Source organism: Oryx dammah, unplaced genomic scaffold, assembly GCF_014754425.2.
Source record: "Oryx dammah isolate SB20612 unplaced genomic scaffold, SCBI_Odam_1.1 HiC_scaffold_8, whole genome shotgun sequence".
NCBI classification, from domain to species: Eukaryota; Metazoa; Chordata; class Mammalia; order Artiodactyla; family Bovidae; genus Oryx; species Oryx dammah.
Window position 1 is genome coordinate 14,214,761 of NW_024070192.1, and position 23,102 is coordinate 14,237,862.

The 23,102-nt window shown below is 45.3% G+C and overlaps 1 protein-coding gene and 1 non-coding gene across 2 annotated transcripts in view; one reads left to right on the forward strand and one right to left on the reverse strand.

Annotated features, from left to right (window-relative positions):
* The first annotated feature begins 10,467 nt into the window (after window positions 1-10,467).
* The window catches only part of ERN1 (endoplasmic reticulum to nucleus signaling 1), an 82,945-nt gene continuing 70,310 nt past the window's right edge, over window positions 10,468-23,102 (forward strand). The window contains exon 1 of the mRNA XM_040244974.1: window positions 10,468-10,680. Within this exon, the coding sequence (XP_040100908.1) occupies window positions 10,627-10,680 (54 nt within the window). The 5' untranslated portion in view covers window positions 10,468-10,626. The remainder of the gene's footprint in view (window positions 10,681-23,102) is intronic.
* Window positions 21,700-21,773, reverse strand: TRNAG-UCC. Its single transcript has one exon. It is a non-coding gene; the product is annotated as a tRNA-Gly (tRNA).

The window sequence follows — 23,102 nt, forward strand, 5'->3', positions numbered from 1 at the left end:
GAGAAATGCTGGGCTGGATGAAGCACAAGCTGGAATCAAGATTGCTGAGAGAAATATCAATAACCTCGGATATGCAGATGACACCACCCTTATGGCAGAAAGCAAAGAACTAAAGAGCCTCTTGATGAAAGTGAAAGAGGAGAGTGAAAAAGTTGGCTTACAACTCAACATGCAGAAAACTAAGATCCAGTCCCATCACTTCCTGGCAAATCGATGGAGAAAGAGTGGAAACAGTGGCAGACTTTATATTTTTGGGCTCCAAAATCACTGCACATAGTGACTGCAGCCATGAAATTAAAAGATGCTTACTTCTTGGAAGAAAAGCTATGACCAACCTAGACAGCATACTAAAAAGCAGAGATGTTCCTTGGCCAACAAAGGTCTGTCTAGTCAAAGCTATGGTTTTTCCAGTAGTCATGTATGGATGTGAGACTTGAACTATAAAGAAAGCTGAGCACCAAAGAATTGATGCTTTTGAAGTGTGATGTTGGAGAAGACTCTTGAGAGTCCCTTGGACTGCAAGGAGATCCAACCAGGCCATCCTAAAGGGCATCAGTCCTGAATATTCATTGGAAGGACTGATGAAGCTGAAACTCCAATCCTTTGGCCACCTGATGCAAAGAACTGACTCATTTGAAAAGACCCAGATGCTGGGAAAGATTGAAGATGGAAGGAGAAAGGGATGACAGAAGATGAGATGGTTGGATGGCATTACCAACTCGATGGCATTGAGCTTGAGTAAGCTCTGGGAATTGGTGATGGACAGGGAAGCCTGGCGTGCTGCTTTCCATGGGGTCACAAAGGGTTGAACACGACTGAGTGACTGAACTGAACAGATGGGCCAGGTATGGTGTCGTGTATCTTGTTGATTTCGTCCTCTTAGAAATGGTGAGCTAGCATTTTAATCAGGGTGTAGTGGTTGTAAGTGATGGCAACCCAACTCAAACTAGCTGGTCTAAATAGGGTAGCATGCCTGACTCTTTGTAACCCCATGGACTGTAGCCTACCAGGCTCCTCTATCCATGAGGTTTCCCAGGCAAGAATACTGGAGTGGGTTGCCATTTCCTACTCCGAGGGATCTTCCCAGCCGAGGGATTGAAACTGCATCTCACGTCTCCTGCATTGGCAGATGGGTTCTTTACCACTGGTGCCACCTGGGAAAGCCCATAAATAGGGGAAAGTTTAGTTAAACAGGGGAAGACAAACTGTGCGGGCTGATCTCAAGGCAACTAGAGGCAGAACTTAAGTTTTTCCAGGACTCCTTTACCACATCTGTGCTTCTCTTTGTCAGTTTTTTTTTTTTTTTTTTCCTTTTGAAATGGCTTTCATTACAGACGGAGGCAGCTCCTGGGCCTCACACTCTTGGCTTTGCCAGTAGAAAGGAAATGAGTCCTTTTCGTGGCTCTAGTTGGGGCCAGATCGGATACAAGCATACCCATGGGTCAAATAAAGGTGTCAGATGGGTAGCTGTTTTGGTCAACTATTTACTGCATAACAAACAACTCCAAAATTTAATGGTATTACACAACAGTCCTTTTATTATCGCTCGCAATTTTGTGGGTTAACTAGCCTTGTTAACTGAAAACAGTTTGCCTCTTTTATCTTTTGCCTCAAGCCCAAAGACATAGCCAAGCCAAAGATTGGGAGAAGGAAGGATTTATTACTTGCAGGAAGTAAGGAGAATGCCTTTTCATACTGTTCATGGGGTACTCAAGGCAAGAATACTGAAGTGGTTTGCCATCCCCTTCTCCAGTGAGATGTGAGAGTTGGACTATAAAGAAAGCTGAGCACCGAAGAATTGATGCTTTTGATCTGTGGTGTTGGAGAAGACTCTTGAGAGTCCCTTGGACTGCAAGAAGATCAAAGCAGGAAATCAGTCCAGAATATTCATTGGAAGGACTGATGCTGAAGCTGAGATTCCGACACTTTGGCCAACTGATTCGAAGAACTGACTCATTGGAAAAGACTCTCACACTGGGAAAGATTGAAGGCAGGAGAAGGGGATGACAGAGGATGAGATGGTTGTATGACATCACCGACTCTGATGGACATGAGTTTAAGCTCTGGGAATTGGTGATAGACCGGATAACCTGGCGTGCTGCAGTTCATGGGGTCTCAAAGAGTCGGACACAAGTGAGCAACTGAACTGATCTGAACTGAAGGAGAATGCCAGGGATATTTCACAAAGCAGTGTCTCCCCAAACAGCAAAATTAGGGAAGTTTTAAGCTAAGGGAATATTCATATTCATGAACGGGCTGGGGCTGTATGTATTCATGAAGGGATCTGAGTAAAGGAGAATTCAGCACAGAATTGGGGCAGTGTTTGACAGGGTCCAAACTTTAGTTGCTTGAAGTCACAGAAGTCAGAAAAATATCAACATCATTCTTTAGGTTCAGACCAGTCTGGGGTCTTAGCCATCCTCCACCTAGGACGGGGCTTAGTTCCTATAGAACACCTCCAAGACCATACCAGTTTATTATGTATATCCATTAAGGAGGAACTTGGACTCTTTTACTGCTGAACTATTAAATATATATATATATCCCGTGCTGGCTCCCAGATATATATATATATATATATATATAAGTATAGTTGACTTACAATGTTTCGGGTGCAGAGCAAGATGATTCAGTTGTACAAACACACATATATTATTTTTGAAATTATTTTCCATTTTAGGTTATTACTCACTGAACTGTTTTTTCTTGATGTTGTCCTTTGTTCCTGCATTCTCTCACTTTCCTTGTGTGTGTGTGTGCTTAGATGCTCAGTCGTGTCCAAGTCTTCACAACCCTATGGACTGTAGCCCACCAGGGTCCATAGGATTCTCCAGGCAAGAATACTGGAGTGAGTTGCCATCTCCTCCTCCAGGGGATCTTTCCAACCCAAGGATCGAACTCAGGCCTCTTGCAGTGCAGGCAGACGCTTTACCATCTGAGTCAGCAGGGAAGTGCCTTATTTGACATGCTGTAAATAAGTGTTGTAATTTGCCTGCATCACAACCTAGTGGCAGTAAATTGGCTCTGCTTCGAGGTGGGCGAGTGGACCTGAGTTCAGTTCGATAATACAGTCCCTTGAACGTGGTAAACGTTTGATAATTGCTATTGAATTTCTTGTTCTGAATCTTCTTGTTTGTGTAACTGCATCAGTAAGACGCTTTCCATCCTGCTTTGGTGAAGTCTCTTGTGTGAGCCCTGGTCTCCCCATTTCTTGTTCTAGTAAAGACCCAAATAACCCTTGCTATGGACTTGATGGGTCAGATGGTAAAGAATCTGCCTGCAATGCAGGAGACTCGGGTTCGATCCCTGATTTGGGAGGATCCCCGGGAGAAGGGAATAGCAACCCGCTCCAGTTTTCTTGCCTGGAGAATTCCAGGGACAGAGAAGCCTGGTGGGCTACAGTCCATGGGGTTGCAGAGTCGGACACAACTGAGCAAGTAACACACACACACACACAACCCTTGTTCACTGTCTTCTAATGTCTCTCAAATGCCTGTCTTTTGCTTTAACTCTCTTCCTGAAGTGTCTCACTCTGCTGCCTGGTAAGAAAGCCCAGCCTGACTAATGCCCATCCTGCCTGCCCTGCTTACCTCCCATAGTTCCTCCAGGTAGAAGTCAGCACGAGCCCACTAATAAGTCAGCTGGTGCTTCCAGGAAGCCACATATGCTTTTCCTTTCCCCAGGCTTTTGTTCAGATCCTTCTTTCCCCCCAGACTATCCTTCCCCTTGTCAAATCTGACAAATGGTCCAGCCCAGATACCCCTTCTTCCATGAAACCCTCCTTGTTCTATCTATCCCATTCCTTTCCTTCCACCAGACCCATCTTTCTCATGAACACCATCAGTTCAGTTCAGTTCAGTCACTCAGTCATGTCTGACTCTTTGTGACCCCATGAATTGCAGCACGCCAGGCCTCCCTGTCCATCACCATCTCCTGGAGTTCACTCAGACTCACATCCATTGAGTCAGTGATGCCATCCAGCCATCTCATCCTCTGTCGTCCTCTTCTCCTCCTGCCCCCAATCCCTCCCAGCATCAGAGTCTTTTCCAATGAGTCAACTCTTCGAATGAGGTGGCCAAAGTACTGGAGTTTCAGCTTTAGCATCAGTCCTTCCAAAGAACACCCAGGGTTGATCTCCTTCAGAATGGACTGGTTGGATCTCCTTGCAGTCCAAGGGACTCCCAAGAGTCTTCTCTAACACCACAGTTCAAAAGCATCAATTCTTTGACACTCAGCTTTCTTCAGAATCCAACTCTCACATCCATACATGACTACCGGAAAACCATAGCCTTGACTAGACGGACCTTTGTTGGCAAAGTAATGTCTCTGCTTTTCAATATGCTATCTAGGTTGCTCATAACTTTCCTTCTAAGGAGTAAGCGTCTTTTAATTTCATGGCTGCAATCACCATCTGCAGTGATTTTGGAGCCCCCCAAAATAAAGTCTGACACTGCTTCCACTGTTTCCCCATCTATTTCCCATGAGCACCATAGTTCTCTTTTAAAGTTTATTCCTGCCTTCTTGCAGTTTTCACAGTTGGCCTTATACTTTGATGCTCTCTGTGCACATCCTATCACCTTTGGTGTGGTATAGTCAGTAAGTTGTGCCTGACTCTTTTGCGACACCATGGACTGTAGCCCACCAAGCTCCTCTGTCTATGGAATATCCCAGGCAAGAATACTGGAGTTAGTTGCCATTTCCTTCCCCAGGGGATCTTTCCAATCCAGAGATTGAACCGTGGTCTCCTGCATAGCAGGCAGATTCTTTACTATCTGAGCCACCGATGATATTTGTTAAAAGAATGCATGAATAATGAGTGGTAACCATGCAAGGTCAAAGATGACGTCACCTGCAAAATGAAGAGGATGAAATTATAGCTAAAGTTTTTCTGCTCTAAAATTTGGTTCTATCTGTGAATGAGCTCTCTTATAAAGAAAGGAGAGAGAGAGAGAATAGGTAAGGTTTATATCTTGAGCCTTAAGAAACACAGTCTGGAAGGAGGAAAAAGAGTAGATAGACAACAGGAAAACTAGAAAATAGTACTCTCCAAGGAGGAAAAGCTCAAGAAAAAAGGACTGTTAACATACCTGGGGGAATTCCGTAGCGGCCTAGTGGTTAGTCTTACTGCTGAGGGCCCCTGGTTCAATCCCTGGTCGGGGAACTAAGATCCTACAAGCCTCATGGCCCAGCCAAAAACAAACAAAAAGAAGAGAGGGCCAGAGTGAAAAAGATGAAGCAAGCCTGCTAGGATTATACCGGAGGAAGAATGTTTATGAGCTGCTTGAGAGTACTTTCCAGAGAGTTCTGTGAAAATCAGCCAGACTCCAGGGGATTAGGAGGTATTGGAGGCACTATGAGAGGATGGCCGTTTCCATGTTGGCACTGAAGCAGCCCTTTGAGAATATTAATATACTCTTTGACCATCTGATGCGAAGAGCCAACTCATTGGGAAAGACCCTGATGCTGGGAAAGATTAAAGGCGGGAGGAGAAGGGGACGACAGAGGGTGAGACGGTTGGATGGCATCCTCGACTCAGTGGACATGAGTTTGAACAAGCTCCAGGAGATGGTGAAGGACAGGGAGGCCTGGCGTGCTGCAGTCAGGGTGCTCTCAAAGAGTCGGAGACAGCTGAGCGACTGAACTCCCACCCTGGTACCACTATGGATGCTTCACCATGGTGGCATATAGACTCAGCACAAATGGGTGGTTCATATAATGCAACCTCTCAGAGGCAAGTGAACAAATAATCAGACAGGACTGGGCTGAGCTCCCTCCCGGGGCAGAAACCCCACAGGAAAGTCCACTCTTCTCTCCCACGTGGCTGCTCGGTAAATTTTGTGGGTCGTGCTTTTGCACAACCAACCCCCAGTTGAGAGACTCACATGCTGTTGGAGGCAATGCCCTTTATCGTCACATATTTGTACAAACTTCTGGTTGTTAATAGTATTCCAGGGACGTGGCAGCCTGGGCTGCTGCTTAACCACCTTTATCGGCCACACAATGGTGACGTTGTCACAACACTGGGGGACGGAAGAATAACGCCGGTGAAGGTGGAGCACGGCAGCATCTATGGTTTCTTCGAAGTTATGTTGATAGTTGAGTTCTTTTCTTTCTTCCTTTTTTAAAAATAATATTCTTTTTTGTTGTTGTTGTGCTGGGACTTACCTGGGGGTCCAGTGGCTAAGAATCCGTCTTCCAATATAGGGAGCTTGGGTTTGATCCTTGGTTTGAAACTAAGATCTCACATGCTTTACAGTGCAGCCAAGAAAAAAAAAAAAATCTGAGTTGTGCCTCTTACTAGCTGTGTGTTACCCACCTGGCTGTTAATCTTTTAAAATTCCAATGCATCATCTGTAAAATGGGGCCAAAAACACTTCCTCGTAGAACTGCCGATAACATGAGCTGGTCCTATAATGCATGCGTTTTTTGCACTTTTTAAAATAATAGCCAACAGCCAACAAATATTGACTGTGGATAAGAAAGAATTATTTTTGTGGTACAAGAAAAGTGCATGGTAGATTGGACTCTGTGGTAAAGAGAAGTTCTTTTAAAGTGAGTGTCACAATCATTTCAAATCCCAGAACAGGAAGAACCAAAGTTCTATCTACCTTACTACCAAACTGCTCAGTGACAGCAGCTTTGAAAAAATTTCCCATTTAGCTTGCTACCAGAGAGTCTTGCTTCATCATTTTATTTATCTCTTAACTACCCACCCCTGCCCCCCGCCCAACATCTGCTGTAAGTGCAAGTATGTTTGGGAGCAGTAGCAGCATGAAAATAATTTTAAAAAAAAAGTGGGTTTATTCTGATAAAGACACTGTTCCTTTGATATGGTACTGGAGCTCTCAACCATGACCTCCCTTTCTGGTTTTACCAGATTTTCCTTTCAAGTCTTCTTCAAAAGGAACTAATCTCTCACTAAAGAGCTGTCTGCAAACTAACCTCACAATCATGTTTAAATGAAATTTTGGAGGATTTCAAATAGAATTGAGACAGGCACAAACTTTTGCAGGCTGGGTCGTAATTTCTTCCACTAGAGGGCGAAATTTGCTAAAATAAATAAAAGGAATTACTGGCTGGAGGGATTAACACCGGACATTAGGAGTGAGCTGGATTCCAGGATCTTGGCTGCCCTTCTCAACTGCAGAAACTGGAAAACACACACTCTCCACCCCACAGGGCTCCACCCCAGAAGATTCTGAATCAGTGGGAGGAAGAAGGCATTAAAAGGTGTTGGAAATCTATTTTTGAAAACCTCTCCAAGTTTGGGAACCACTGATTTAGAGAGAAGTGAAGATTTTAACTCAGTTTCTCCCACCACCAGCTCTCCCCTGCTGATAAATTCAGGTCCTGCTTCCTCCGATTTTTGTTGAAAATATATTTATTAATTTATTTGGCTGCAAAAGGCCTCCACTGTGGCATGTAGGATCTTCAATGCATCATGAGCCTTGTGGCATGTGGACTGTCTAGTTGTGGCACACCGGCTTATTTGCTCTGCAACATGTGGGATCTTAGTTCCCAGATCAGGGATTGAACCCATGTTCCCTGTACTGCAAGGTGGCTTCTTTAACCACTGGACCACCAGGGAAATCACATGTTGAACATATATTTTAACCTTGGTGGAAAAAGAGGGCTTATTATTACCCTAAAACCATGACCTTTGCTTTGGGTAGAGGATACTATTTAATACAACTTCCAGAAAAGTCATTTACTGACTATTTTCTGGTCTTTTCTATAGTCAGGTCCACTTCAAAGGCACCCTATAGAAGTACTTCCATTTTTGTCTATTTATCAGCGATGCCAGCTTTTGCTTTATCACAAGCAAAAAAATTCTCTGAAACAATACTTGACTGTTGAACAAGACTGTGGGCAATGCTGCCATAAATAAAACCAGAACTTATCAGTATGAGTTGCCAATCAAGTGGAGACCCGCACAAGACAGATGGACTGATTAAGCATAAGAAAAATCAAACTGATGCATAAGAAATTCGGATTACCTAAAACAGTGCAATTATGGCCTGGAGATTTGGTTCAAACAAGTACAAGATAAATATACCTACCTGGACCCGTCTCCTTGGAATGGATTTTTTTCTTTATTAAATCTTTAAAATTGATTTATGAGTCAGATTGAGGTAAGCATTCCCCTTTGTGTTTTATCTGCTGTGCTTACAGGATTTTCAATTGTCAAAGGGCTTCCAAAGTTCCAGCACAGAAATTTCCCCTCCTGGATTTACTCTTAGAGGAAAAAAGCACCAGAGAAGGGATGTGAAAGCAGCATCATCCAGTCAAGCTTCTCTTTTAACTCAACCCTGTGGTTTTACAACGGGAAGCCCAGGGTGGGAAGCCAGGTGTGGTCTTACACATCCTGTGGTCCTCTTGCAAGCTGGACAGATAATCATTAGAGCTCCTCCCACTTTCTGTGGGCTCCTCCCTGGCCACTTGGACACCCTGGCTCCGGGAATGATGGAGCTTCTGTTAACGGCACATCTCTTCCCAATCCCAAACCTCCCCATCTGCATTTTGACATGCAGATAACACTTTTCAAAAATGTGTCTACTCTGTGTTCTAGTGTGTCTAGTAACAGACACACTAAAATGTGTCTAGTTACCAAGATTGGTCCTCCCCTTAAACTGATGTGTTGGATTCTCCAGCATGAGTAGAATTTAGTCCCTCGACTGTGACCAGGCATATCAGGTTGGGGATGGGGAATCAGTTCAGTTCAGTAGCCCATTCGTTTCTGATTCTTTGTGACCCCATGAATCACAGCACGCCCTTATGGCAGAAAGTGAAGAGGAATGGGGAATATTGTTAGTGAATTTTGTTGATGGGATTTTAGTTTACTAAGAGCATTTCCTTTTTTTTTTTTTTCCCCAAAATTTATTTATTTGGCTGCGCCAGGTCTTGGTTGCAGATCTTTGATCTTCGATCTTTGTTGTAGCATGTGGGATCTTTAGTTGCTACATGCAAATTCTTAGTTGCAGAACGTGGGATCTGGTTCCCTGACCAAGGATCGAACCCAAGCCCCATGCATTGGGAGCATGGGGTCTTAGCCCCTGTACCACCAAGGAAGTCCCACTATGAGCTTTTCTGTCTGCTGTAATGAGATAAGACTGGCTCACATATATCCAGACCAGACATCTGGTCAGTCCTCCACTACTTCTTTTTATTTTAACTGAAGTACACTCCGGGAGATAGTGAAGGACAAGGAAACCTGGTGGGCTGCAGTCCGTGGGTCACAAAGAGCTGGACATGACTGGGTGACTAAACAACAATAATTTAAGTACAGTTGATTTACAGTGTTGTGTTAGTTTTAGGCGCACAGCAAAGTGATTCATATGTGTGTGTGTGTACTTCAGATTCTTTTCCATTATAGGTTATTACAAGATACTGAACACAATCCCAACTACTACTTTGTTTTCCCTAGCATTGCTTGTTTCTCCTAAACCCTGAAAAATCTTGGACTGTCATATGAACAAGTCAAGAAAAATTAGAGAAGTTGCTATCCTTGTTTTCTTCTTCTCCTAGAATACAGAAATGTGCTTCCAACCTCTCTCTTGTTACAATGTCCTCTCCTAGTTTTCACCTATGTAAGTGGAGGGCAGCATGGGACCCAGTGACCAAACAGCTTCCAGGCTCTTTAAATGAGGTTAAGAGCCCATAGCCTTCAAATGGACCTTGTACTAGTCCTCAACAAACCCACTTTCTCCAAGCTTGACACATGTCAAGCTTCACAAGGTCACATCTACAAATGCCACATAAACACGCATGACACCAGCAGCCAAAAATGGTTTGTTTGTAATTTTTGGCCAATGACTTGGCCATGGTTATACCAAAGGGAATTGGTGGCTGTTGGATATGATTTGAAGGGGAATTCCTGAGGGCAAAGAAAGGGAAGAAAGGGACCTTTGGGTTAACTGAGGCGCAACTGGAGGACACCAGGGATGCGAACTCAGCGATAGCCACGCGCAGAACAGAAACGCCAGGTTTGCAGGAATCCCCTGCCAGCTGCCTGCCTTCGCTCAGATCACCGACGATCCCACTACGGCGGGGCTCTGGACTCAAGGCACCGCCTGTCTCCTGGCCTTTCCTGATCTAGCCTGACGCAGAGGGTCCCTAGACGGGGGTCAGTGGGACCGCCTGGGGCAGGGAATGCGCCCACGTGGCCGGGTTACCGGCCTCCACTTGCCTCAGACAAGTTCTTTGCCTCTTTCACTCAGCTCCCCTAGATGCCCAACGCAGAGGCCTGGTCCTCTTCTCCCGCGGCCGCGGCCAAGGGACCCAAGGCCAGCTGGAGGCCTTTGGCACCGCCTATAACCCCGCCCCTCCCGCGACAACCCCGCCCAGACCAGCCCAATCCCCGCCCCGAACCAGGGCCCCGCCCAATCCCAGGCCCGCCTCTAGGTCGGCCACGCCTCCTGTCCCGCCCCGACCGGAAGAAGCGCCGGCGCCCGGCACTTATAGGGCCGGGAATGGGGGTGCCGCCACCGCCTAGTCAGCGCTGCGTCCCCTGAGTCCCGGCCGCCGCCGCTCTGTCGTCGCGACGCCCCCGCCCCGTCCTCTGCCCGCCTGCCCGCACCGCCCCCCTGGAGCCGGCCGGCCGGCCAGGAGCCAGGCCGAGTCCTCGCCATGCTTGTTCGATTGCTGCTGCTGCTGCTGGCGTTGCTGTTGCCCGGCCCCGGGGTGAGTGACCGGGAAGCTTGGGGTGGGGGACAGCGCGGCACGGGCTGGGGTCCGAGCCGGGAACGCGGCGGCTTGCGGCGGCGGCGGCGGCCCCAGGCTCCGTGCTCCCGCCGGGGCGGAGGCGACGCTGGGCGTGGAGAGGCGGCCTCCTGACCGGCCCGAGTGGCGGCCACGGCCGGCCCCGCCGAGGCGTCCGCCACCCATGGGCCTCGCTGGCCGGCGCGGCTGTCACGAGCAGCGCCTCCCGGGCCGCGGGCTCTCCGACGCAACTTTGTGTCGCCCTGGCGGCACCTCAGGGTGTCCAGAAGGCCCGGGGCCCTTGGGAGGCCGTCCCACCTGTCGGACCCTTCCCACAGGTGGGAGCCGGCTTGGCCTGGCGGTGGCCGCGGAGGGAGGGCAGGAAGGGCCCTGTGACCAAGGGGAAGGGGATGTCTTGCGTTTATAATCCTCGCTTGAACTTTCCAAAATGCGAAAACTTTGGGAAACAAATGCCGCTGAAAGTGGCTAAGCATTCTTTCCCCAGGAGTTTGATTCTGCTTACCTGCCTTGCAGGTTTCTTGGTATTGGAGGCAGCGGGCTTCCTTTGGGGGCAGCAAGACTTCCTTAAGCAGGTTAAGCGGTGGGAATGGGACTCGTTTTTAAAAACCCCATATGGGACAGCGGTGAGGCTGCTCCTAAACTTTAAACGAAAGACTGTCTCCTCGTGGGAGAACACCGCGGGGCTGTCCGAAACGTCTTTTCATCTTTTTTTTTTTTTTTTCTTGTTTTCTCTGTAGAGAAGATCCTGGTTTACATTTATTTAATGATTTCAGGCCTTCTCTCAGGCTGTGGACTCGGACACCTTGGCTGGGAGGACATTTTGTGGACAAACTCGGCTTTTTTTTCCCCCCTTCTGGTTGGAAGAACCTAATTTAGGTGTGGGTTTTTTTTTTTTTTTTTTTTTAATGTATTGTTCAGGATGTGGGCATGGCACACTGGAGCAGGTTCTATTTAATGACCCCCACTTTGTACTCTTTAATATGGTGTATCAGGTACTAGGTGTTCAGGTGAAGAATGGACGTGTGTGTCCCTGAGTGCCATAGCCTGAACTCTTTGGAGGTTATGCATTTTAGGTAAATACTACTCTGTGCTCTTGGGGTAGGTAACAAGAATTTGGAAATAGCTGAAGAAGTAGGAGGCCATTTTTTTTTTCAAATTCAAGTTCTTTTTTTTTTTGTACACACTCCACAAAAGTCATGGAAGTTAAGTTTTCCTTCTGGTTGAGGAAAAAAATCCATTCTCAATAGGAGTCAGGTTTTGAACTTGAACATTGCATCTTGGATTGGTTAATTGGTGCCTGGCATCCGTTCACAAAAAAGAGTGTAAAGAGAATGACCAAAATGTATGACATGGAAACCAATCATTTCATATCATCATTGTGTATCTGGTTTTCTTTGCCACCTCTTTTCGTTTACTGTTCTGTCACTGGATTCTAGTGTTTCAGTTATTGATTAACTTTGGCTAAAGAACCAAAAATAACTGTAGGCTTTAACTGGGACTATAGTTTCAGTTCATGTAAAGATTTCCAACTTGTATTGAGAATTCAAAATTCCCAGAGTTCTTGGTAAAAGAGTTCAGACCCTTATCAAAAGGTTATGCTTGAGTGTAACAGCGCTTTAGGGAAAAGGTCAGAATTTCATTCCCAGAATCACCTACCAGTAAAAATTTTGATCCCCAAACATAGTGGGAATTGTTATTTTTTAAAAAAGCTTTTTTTCCTTTAATTCACTTTTGGCTGTGCTGGGTCTTCGTTGCTGTGCTCGAGCTTCTTGTGGCAGTGGCTTCTCTTGTTGCGGAGCACTGGCTCAGTAGTGGTGGCACACGGGCTTAGCTGCTCTGTGGCACGTGGGATCTTCTCAGACCAGGATCGAACACCTGCATCGGCAGGTGGACTCATCCACTGCACCAGCAGAGAATCCAGGAATTATTATTTTGAATTTCTAAATGCAGAGTTTACAGTTAAACTAGGCTGCAGTGATGTTCCATGCGGAATGTAGTGGCTGTAAAATCAGACAAACCTGAGTGCTTTCCGGTCCCTTGGTAGCTGTGTCCTCAGAGTCTTTGAGACCCTGTTTCCTGATCTGTGAAATGGGGACAGCTGACACACTCACATGTGTGAAGAGACCTGGCACATCACATTAGATGATAATGTAAAATTTCCTTGCCATCCCATCCCCCAGAAGGTGTTTTCACTCGTAAGTCATCATTTTTAAATGTTATACAATGCCTGGGCAGGGGATGTTTTTTCTGATGCTGTTTCTTTTTGACTGATGAAGTAACTAGTGCAGTGGAAGCAATATTGTGATTCCCCTTCAGTGTGCGTCTTAGCCAGACATCCGCAAGCCGAGACTCTAGGCTACTGGACCTAAAATGCAGCTACATCGGTGTTTCTAGGCACCCGAGCCTGTCTTCTTAATCCAGAAGGTGCTTTATTCAGTCAGTGAGTTTCCTCCTCCTTCCTGGACCTGGATCTTGGGCCTAATGGTGGTCTGTGGTGTATCGTTGCTGTCACATCACTGCTGCCCTGTGGCCCTCATTGTGCCACGTTTGGGTGTCACTTCTTTCAAGTACCAAAGAGATCTGTGGAATGCGAGGCAGGGCACTTTCTTCAGGGTACTTTAGGATATGCGATCTCTTTTATTGAGCTGACGTTTGGGTTTTAGAGGGGACTAAACAAGGTCCCGGAGAAGTGTCCATAAAAACACACTGAGACGTTAAGTCTTACCTAGAAATGGCCTTGCTTCTCATTTATTCTGATACTTATTACCTGCATGAATTATCCTCATAGGAGGTCTCAAGTATTTATACAATGGAGGAGAGTGTTTCCTGAAGCTCACATTCAAGATTGCTGATCATGAAATTAGACTGTAGTGCGCATTCGTCTGTTTTGTTTCTTTAACTTGCATGCCCACGTGGCTCTCCGCAGTGATACAACTTCTCACATCACAGGAGAAAATGTGTATGAGAGTGATTCTTGAGAAAGTTTGATGGTAAACCATATTCCTGACTATAAAAGCCAGTGAGCTATATAAAGGTTTCCTCCTGTCTGAGCCGAATAGTAGCACCTGCATGGGCCTCTTGGGAATATAGTTTTTTGCCTACCTTTGATGGTAACTCTGTTTTCCAGGTTGAATACTCATAGGATAACTATTTCATTTTCATTGGAAACCTCTTTGGTTTGGGGAATCCACAGTAATATTTAGGTTTAATACTGTGTGTGTTTTATCATGATCAAATGTTTTCCCTAAAGAGATGATATAGGGGAGAAAAGCCTAATGTATCATTTTGATGGATTCCGTTTTTATTATGCACGCATAACTCGGGGCCCGTAACCTAGCAATGTGATTAGAGTGTGATGCTGGCTTAAAAAACAGGGACAGTGAATCATAGTCTGTGAATAATAAACATGCTGGTTGGCTGTATTTCTCAGGGGCTGGGGATTTTTCCCTCCTTATTTTATCTTTACCTATATTCCATGTTTGGTTTCAGAGTTTGCTGCCTCAGAGCAACAAGTGCTTAGAGATATTTAAATGAGTGAGTGCTCCAGAACATACGTGGACTGGGAAAAGCAGAGCTTGAGACCCGCCCTCCCCTCAAACACCAAACAAAGTCCCAAGGTCCTTGCATACATGACTGTAAAAAATTTTCACTTTTACACAGGCTCTGCATCACTTCTGATTATCTTATGATCTCTGTTCATGTACACAGCAAGTCGAACAGTATAAAAGAGCGTTCTGTATTTTTGTTCAGTTTTTTTTTTTTTTTTTCCCCACCAGACGTCTCCTGTGACCTGTTAGGAAGTATTCTGAGTGCACCACTGCGTCTGTCACTTTCAGTAGCTCCTTAGTAAACCATCATCCACGCAAAAAGCATCTGAGCCTTCTGTGTCAGCCTCAGGATAGGGACAGGGGTCAAAACTGACCAGGGCCAATGTGGTAACAAGCCATGCTTTGCCTAGTGATCACCCTGCTGGGGTCATATGGGTTGTTTCCAGTTATTCCACTATTCTAAGAAAGGTAGATTTCCTTTTCTTCAAATCTTTTGTGTTTGGTGTTTTCTGTATAATAACATGGGAAGATTTGGGAAAACCTCTCAAGTAATCATATTTATGGTAAAAAGAGTTAGAAAATATAGATAGTCTAAATTTTAAAAATAAACACAATAAACCTATAATTATACTACGCGAACATTACTTCTGTTAACATTTTAACAGCTTTCAGTTCAGCTCAGCAGTGTCTGACTCTTTGTGACCCCATGGACTGCAGCACTCCAGGCTTCCCTATCCATCACCAACTCCTGGAGCTTGCTCAGAGTCAGGTCCGTCGAGTCAGTGATGCCATCCAGCCATCTCTGTCGTCCCTTTGAGCTGTAATTCACATGTCATAAAATTCACTCGTTTCAAATACACAATTCAGATTTTTAGTGTATTCACAGAAATGTGCAGCCATCACCACAGTCAGTTTTATGTTATTTTCATCATTCCCAAAAGGAACTCCATACCTGTTAACCCCATATCCCCCAAACCTCCCAGCCCCCAGTAACCACTGATCTCCATTTGTCTCTATAGATTTGCCTATTCTGGACGTTCCATATTAATAGAATCATTCCACATGTGGTCTTTCATGTCGGGCTTCTTTCACTTCGCGTAACCTTTGCAGGGTTCATCCATTTTCTGGCCTGTATCAGTGCTTTTTTCCTTTTGCTTGATGAATGATATTCCGTTAGAACTTGCCTAGTGGCTCAGTGGTAAGGAATCCACCTGCAATGCCCAGATGTGTTTGATCCCTTGGTGGGGAAGATCCTCTGGAGAAGGAAATGGCAACTCACTCCAGCTGGGCTACAGTCCACGGGGTAGAAAAGAGTCAGACCGGACTTGGTGACTAAACAGCAATGTTTCATTACGTGGATATCCCCCATTTTGTACATCCACTCTTCGTTTGATGGACACGGGTTGTTTCCCCTTTTTGGCTATTCTGAATAATGCTGCTGTGAATGTTTAGGTACAAATTTTTGAATGGCCGTGTATTTTTTTATTTTTCTTGGGTATATACTGAAGAGTAGGATTTCTAGGGCATGTTGTAACTTTCTGTCTAACCTTTTGAGGAACTGGCAAACCATTTGCCAAAGCAACTGCACTATTTTACATTCCCACCTGCAGTTTAGGAGGGCTTCAGTTTCTCACCAACGCTTGTCTTTTTTTTTTTTTAATTATAGTTGTTCTAGTGGGTGTGAAGTCATAACTCCTTATGGTTTTGGTTTGCATTTCTCTGATGACTAGTCTATTAATATCTTGATATATGTCCTTCTGGACATTTTTATGTGCTCACTTTGCATAAGTTATGCTTTTCTTCCCCAGACTGGAATATATCATAGATCTTACTGGGTCAGTAAATTTAATTCTACAACATTATTCTCACTGGCTGCTTCCCTGTATACAACTCACTGTAATACTTCTCTGAATGGGTATACCATAATTTGATCACTCAACCATTTAGATATTCAGGCTGCTTTTAATTTTCATTACTATGAACAATTGTGATAAACCTTACTGCTAAACTCCAGAGCCCATCTTAACTGCTTAATTACTACCTTGGGATAAATTCCTAGGGCTGGAATTTGCTGGTCATATGTATTTTTTAAGAGCTCCCTCCTCCAGCCCTCAAGCAATAGTAGATGTTTTAAAAAGCACAAACCAACCTTAAATTGGTTTCATGATAGCCATTTTAAAGTAAGCTTTAAAGTGTTTCCTTTTAGCAGGGTGGATTTAAAGTCTGAAAACGGAATGTGTAGGTTTTATTTTGCTTATATTTTGAAGACCTGAGTAATCACAGCAGTTCCTTCATGATGTCCTGTGTACCTACAAACCTATCGAGAAATGTTAATTAATATAGGTCCTTTGGTTTGCCGTGGTTTCAGATCAGCTTTCTAGCAGATGTGGCTTCAGAAATACCTCGGCATTATTCTTTGAGTTTGATTTTATGGATAGCCCACTCTCTACAGAAAAGATTGTTTGTTAGTTTTTTTTTTCCTTGGCTGTACCACAAGGCTTGAGGGTCTTAGTTCCCTGACCAGGGATTAAACCCTGGCCACGGCAGTGGAGGCACGGAGTCCTTCACTAGACTGCCAGGGAATTCCCGCAATTCTGTTGATAGTTGATTATGAGGCCATTTAAAATTTCGACTCAAAACTGTTTATAAATCAAAAGTTGATGCATTGTTTATCTCTTTTGGAGGTCACAGTTCTTAAAACATTAGCTTGTCCATACAGCTGTTTTTCCTGGGGAAATTAATGTACCACTTGACAATAGAGTAAAATATTTGTTTTGTTTTTTCCACAAACGTACCTGAACTTTTTCATCCAAGAGAATGTCGTGTCTTTCAAAATCATTACCCCTTCAGGGTCAGTGTTCATGTCAAACAAATCAGTCTTTTTTTTAAACTTATTTTTTTTAGTGTCATTTAATAATTCAACTTTAAAATGAAAAAAAAAAAAAAAAAAAGAGCCCTGAAAAAGCAAGTATTTATTTTTTTAATTCTTAAGCTGTTTATTCTCACTCAACTTAAAACATTTCCCAATTTTTTCCAGTCTCTGCTTGAATATAGCTTTGACATGGCCCACACTGAAGTTTTGATCAAAATGGTTATTACTTAGCTTGATTGCATGATTTATAAAGGGCACTTGGATTTCTGGTTGTTTCTAAAAACTAATGAGAGACTTTCTACCTCTTAGAGGATTCAAAAGTATATTCTTTGAAGAAAATTTCCAGAAAGTTCCAGATGTATTGTGAGCAGTGAGAGCGTGTATGGATAAATGCATAGCTTTCCATCAGAGTATGTTTGGCTTCCCAAGTGGCTCAGTGGTGAAATAATCCACCTGCAGTGCAGAAGACGTGGGTTTGATCCCTGGGTTGGGAAGATTCCTGGAGAAGGAACTGGCAAGCCGCTCCAGTATTCTTGCCTGGCTATAGTCCATGGGTTCCCAAAAAGTTAGACACCACTTAGTCACTAAACAGCACCAACAAAAAGAGTATGTGAGACTCCTAGAAAAGATCTTGCTGGTTTAGACCAATAAATCTTTAAAAAAAAATTTGTTTATTTAGTTAGTTATTTGGCTATGCCATGTCTTAGTTGCAGCATGTAGGATCTAGTTCCCTGACCAGGGATTGGACCTGGGCTCCCTACACTGGGAGTGTGGACCCTTAGCCACTGGACCGCCAGGGAAGTCCCACTAAGTCTTAATATTTTCCCCACCCTGCCGCCACCTGAGGAATGGGATGCCTGGCCATCAGTGACACTGGTGGGAGCAGGTTAGAACCTTCCAGGGTGGTATTTTGGGGCAGGTACTACCCTCACCCAGGCATTACCACTGCCCTCCCAAGGTGAACAGTCACTGCTTTGCTGTGTTCCCATGGCAGATAGAGGAGGAAGCTGAGGCCAGACAGAGCCGGTGACCTGTCCGTGGTCATGGGCCAGTGAGGGAACCGAACCTTGAATCTGATCCTCCTGCTTCCCTTTGCAGAGCAGCCCCTGCAGTGCTTACGTTCTGGTACGTTTGTTAGAACAAACCTGAGGACCGACTGAGCCATGTTGCAGTGAGAGGTGGGATCCAGAGAAGGAGCGGAAAGAGGCTTTGCTGTAGGCTTGGCGAGATGCTCCAATGGTCTTCATCCTCCCAGGACAGTCGCAGCCTCTCACCCTTCGTTTCAACCTGAGAAAGATGCAGCTTTTGGGTGAAAACGCTGCCTTCTGAGCATCTCCATCAGGAACATTGACTGCATCCATCGATCATGGGGACAGTGCAGGGGAAGAGGCTTTTACACCAAACCTGCCATTTAAGCTCTATTCTTTGCTTGAGGTCTAATAATATCCAAGCAGGTGCATGTTTTTCTGTAAGGTCTTGCCTCAAAATGTTTCTGAAATAGTAAAACCGAAAGTTCACGTCTTAGAAGCCTTTAACCAGAGTTGCTCCTCCCTACTGTAGTCAGAACTTTGGATGAGGGGTCCGAAAAAGACAGAACTCTCTAATGGTCAGGCTGGGTCTGGGGTGCAGGTTGACTTTGCAGAGGGCCCCACCTCCCACCAGGTTCTGGCACCAGGATGTTGGTGTTTGATGACATGAGAGGGAGTGGGCTTGGCCCTTGGGCTACCGTGGAGGGAGCCTGGTTAGCTCAGGTGGGTCTCAGGAGAGGGTGGTGACAGAGAGAGGAGGGAGCAGGAAGGTCTCCCTGCGTGGGGTGGCACACTTCTGCCGGTTTGTCCTTGAGGCCAGGAACTGTCTTGCCCATCTTTGCACCCTCTATGGTGTTTAGCACGGTGAGTCAGCCATACCCTCTATAGCAGGCACTCAGCGAATATTGATTAGATTTCTCTTGGAGGCTCTTGAAGACCAATAAGACAAGGAGCTCTTTTATCATTGAGTGAATGGGCTATGGATTTGGGGCAAGGAATAAGGAAAATGTTGCTTTAGCTGTAATTTGCATTCTTTAATGGGATCTTATCAACAGTGTTTCCTTCCACACAATGAGAGGGGTTCCAAGATACTTGCTTGGGTGGACATGACCCCCAGTGTGTGGTGCTCTCTTGATCGGCCCCTCATATCAGTCATGAGATTAATTTTCCCATTGCCAAACCCCAGGAGATAAATGGCTTGTGATTATTCCAAGTCAGTTTCATTTTTCACTCAGCATGATGTTTCACTGTTAAAAAAATGAACCTTGATCCAGAGTAGTCCTCTTATGTATGAAACATAGATTTCCCTAGTTAATAGACTAATTTATAATTATAATTCAAAACCACTCCTTCCTTGAAGAGATTATCTTCCCCTCTGTATTTCAGAGTGGGGGGAATCATTGTCGTGGCTACAGGAGAGTTTGTCATGGAAACCGGATTTTTTTTCTTTTTTCATACATTTTCCGAACAAACAGTGCCATCAGAAACCTTGAACCTGACATTGTCGTCGATCTCCAGTTGGGTCAGGGGAGTTTGTTGACCAAAACTAACTCGGATCTCCTTCCTCTTGAAGCAAATGACCCGTGATTCCTGAGGAGCCTCTAGGAGTGAGATAAACACCTGTTTCAGCTGCAATGGGAAGGTGTTAACTTGAGTCAGTGCTTCCCCACCCCGCTGACTGAGTCACCCGGGACCTTTTAAAATAACCTTATGCCAAGGCCCCACTTCAGATGAATGAAATCAGAATTTCTAAGAGAGGAGGTTGGCATGCTTTCTTTAAAAAAAAATTTTTTTTTTAAATAAACTCCAGGTGACTGTAATGTGCAGCCAGGTTGAGGCCATCAGGGAAGCCCTGCTCCTTAATCCTGGACTCAGCCAGCGTGTCCATCTGTGCCCTGTGATGTCACAGAACCCTGGACCAGGCCAGAGCCACCGGCTTTCAGCATGTGTTATATGGAAGTTAGGATTGATACGCCCTGCTAGTTAGTGGCAGAACTAGAAATAGATGGACTTACCTGGCCGTCCAGTGGTTAAGACTCTGCACTTCTAATTTAGGGAGTGCGGGTTCGACCCCTGGTTTCGTGACTTAAGATCCCACGTGCAGTGCAGCCAAAAAAAAAAAAAAAAGGTAGAAATAGAGAGCCTAGCATTATCTGTTTATATATATATATATAAATAAAATCTATGTACTTATTTATTTTTGGCCGTGCTGGGTCTTGCTGTGCAGGCTTTTCTCTGCTCGTGGCTGGTGGTCTTGCTGTGCAGGCTTTTCTCTGCTCGTGGCTGGTGGTCTTGCTGTGCAGGCTTTTGTCTACTCGTGGCTGGTGGGGCTGCTCTCTAGTCGTGGTGTGTGGGCTTTTCATTGTGATGCTTTCTCTTGTTGCAGAGTGCAGGCTCTAGAGCACAGGCTCAATAGCTGTGACACACAGGTTTAGTTGCTCCTTGACATGTGGAATCTTCCCGAACCAGGGATCGAACCCTTGTCTCCTGCACTGGCAGGTGAATTCTTTACCACTAAGCCACCTGGGAAACATATTATGTGTTTTCTAGTACACTATATCCACCTTTTGCTGCTGCTAAGTCGCTTCAGTCGTGTCCAACTCTGTGCGACCCCATAGACGGCAGCCCACCAGGCTCCCCTGTCCCTGGGATTCTCCAGGCAAGAATACTGGAGTGGGTTGCCATTTCCTTCTCCAATGCATGAAAGTGAAAATATCCACCTTTTAAAGCACAAGTAATTCCAGACAGATGGATATTTTTTGTTGTTGTTGTTGTTGTTATTTGAGTATTCACTACTGAATTTGCTTCTTAAAAAGTCAGCTTTAACCGATAACTGGCCTTACATTCAAATACATCTCATTATTGAATTATAAGATGTTTAGAATTGCAGTTCCACTTAAGCTGATGTATTATTTTTGCCTTCTTCATACATTAAGAGGCCTGAAGGAATCCAAACAACACCATTTTCCAGGTTCCTTCACATCCCCTGGTGGGTAATAAAATCTTTCTTTAAGTTTTTAGCCAGAGTGAAGTAGCCAAGGCAAGTGGGTATGGGAGAAATTTGTGGAAGGAGTGAGTTGAACTGTTAAAGTACAAGAATGAAGCGTACAAAGCCAAAGGGGACTTTCTTAGCAGGGTAAGAATGTGTACGTTGGAAATGAGTTGCCAGTGGGCCCAGTTTCTGATGTTCTCCTTCCCTTTTCTGTGATCTGGAGTATTGTGAGCATCTGGGTGATTATCATAGCCTGAAGGTTTTTTGGCAGCAGGTGCATCTTTGAAAGGCCACACCGCAGAAGGCCCCGCAGGAGATGGCCAGTCCCTGTCTTAGCCACTGCCCCTCAGTTGTTACCGAGAATCCTAAGAGCTGATTTAGAAACAAGAGGAAACTCACTTCTGAAACTCACATGGACTGGTCCAGACCACATCTAAACTCTGCCGGAATCATGCAGACAGAAGTCAGTAGAAGTGGGAGGTCACCTGTAAAGTTGGCCTCTTTTTTTTTGGCTGCCCTGTGTGGCTTGAGGGATCTTAGTTCCCTGACCAGGGTTTGAACCTGGGTCCCCTTCAGTGGAAGCACAGAGTCCTAACCACTGGACCACCAGGGGAGTCCCTGAAGACAGCCTCTGAACGGGGCTCGGCATCTAACCTAACACTTGGGTGAGCTCCAGGCTGAGAGCTGGGTTTCCCGACCGAACTTAATCTTAGGGAAGTCCCAAGTGAGTCTGTGTTCATTAAGCAGGTAGACTAGTGTAGCTGGTCATTTTAGCTGTTTTGAAATGTCGTTTATAGGCACAGTCTTCTGTTTTCATGCATCGGGTTTTGGTTTGTTTTTGGCCGTGGGATCCTAGTTCCTGTAGTGAAAGTGCAGAGTCCTAACTCAACTGGAGCCGCCAGGGAAATTCCTTTATACACACCTTTGACCTACATGATAAAAATGGCTTCTTTCTGTGAGAGGGACTTGGGAGATGAGGGGCTGGTGCTGGGAGACTCTGGCAAATGAGTCATTTCCCCTGTATTTCCTTATCTGTAAAACAGGGCCATGGAACTAGAAACCTCTTCGTGGGCCTCTTTCTAAACGTCTTCCGATTAGGCACCATTTAGGTTAAAGGGACGAGTCCCCCAGCTCTACTGTTCCACCTCCGCTCGTAGCTGGCTGGGGGAAGGTGGGGGCTCCTCTGCCTCGAGCCTCCAAGCCCCGCAGCTCCTGAACGTAGTGGATCCCACCGGTTCGTCTGCCAGCTTTATTATATATGCCAACGTCTGAGGGGCTTGGGACATGTTAATGAACAATACAAAGTCTCCTGCCCTCGAGAAGCTTCCACCTACTTGGTGAAGACAGACAAGACACAGCAAGCAGCACGATCAATACAAAATACACAGGCTGTGCGAAGGTGATGAAATCCTGTGGAAAGAAAGGAAAGAAAGAGCAGAGCAAGGGAGACGGGGGCCTGGAGTCGCCACGGGGCTGTGCTTTCGCCAGCCATGGCTCGGTGGTCCTGTAGGGCCCCGCGGAAGCCTGGCGCCTTCCTGACCACTGTGCCCTCCCCACACTCTTAAGTAGCATCGCACCACTTAGGGTTGGAGTCCCTGTGCCAGTTCATCTTCCAGCTGATTTCTTATCTAATCTTCAGGAGGACTGGTGTGTTTTCCATTGTTTTGTTTTTTGTTTTGTGTAGCTTTTGGCCATGCCCCTTAGTATATGGCCTCTTAGTTCTCTGACCAGAGCTTGAACTCATACCTCCTCCTTTGGCAGCACAGATTCTTAACCACTAGACCACAGGAAGTCCCCAGGAGGACTGGTATTGACCACTCACGTATGTTTGCAAATCCTGAGAAAAAATGAGGTATTAAGTGTAACTGTTGTCAATTTTTAACAGTAACATAAGAAGTTTAAAAATCTGTCAAGGAAACCTCAGACGCCTCTGTGACTCAGGG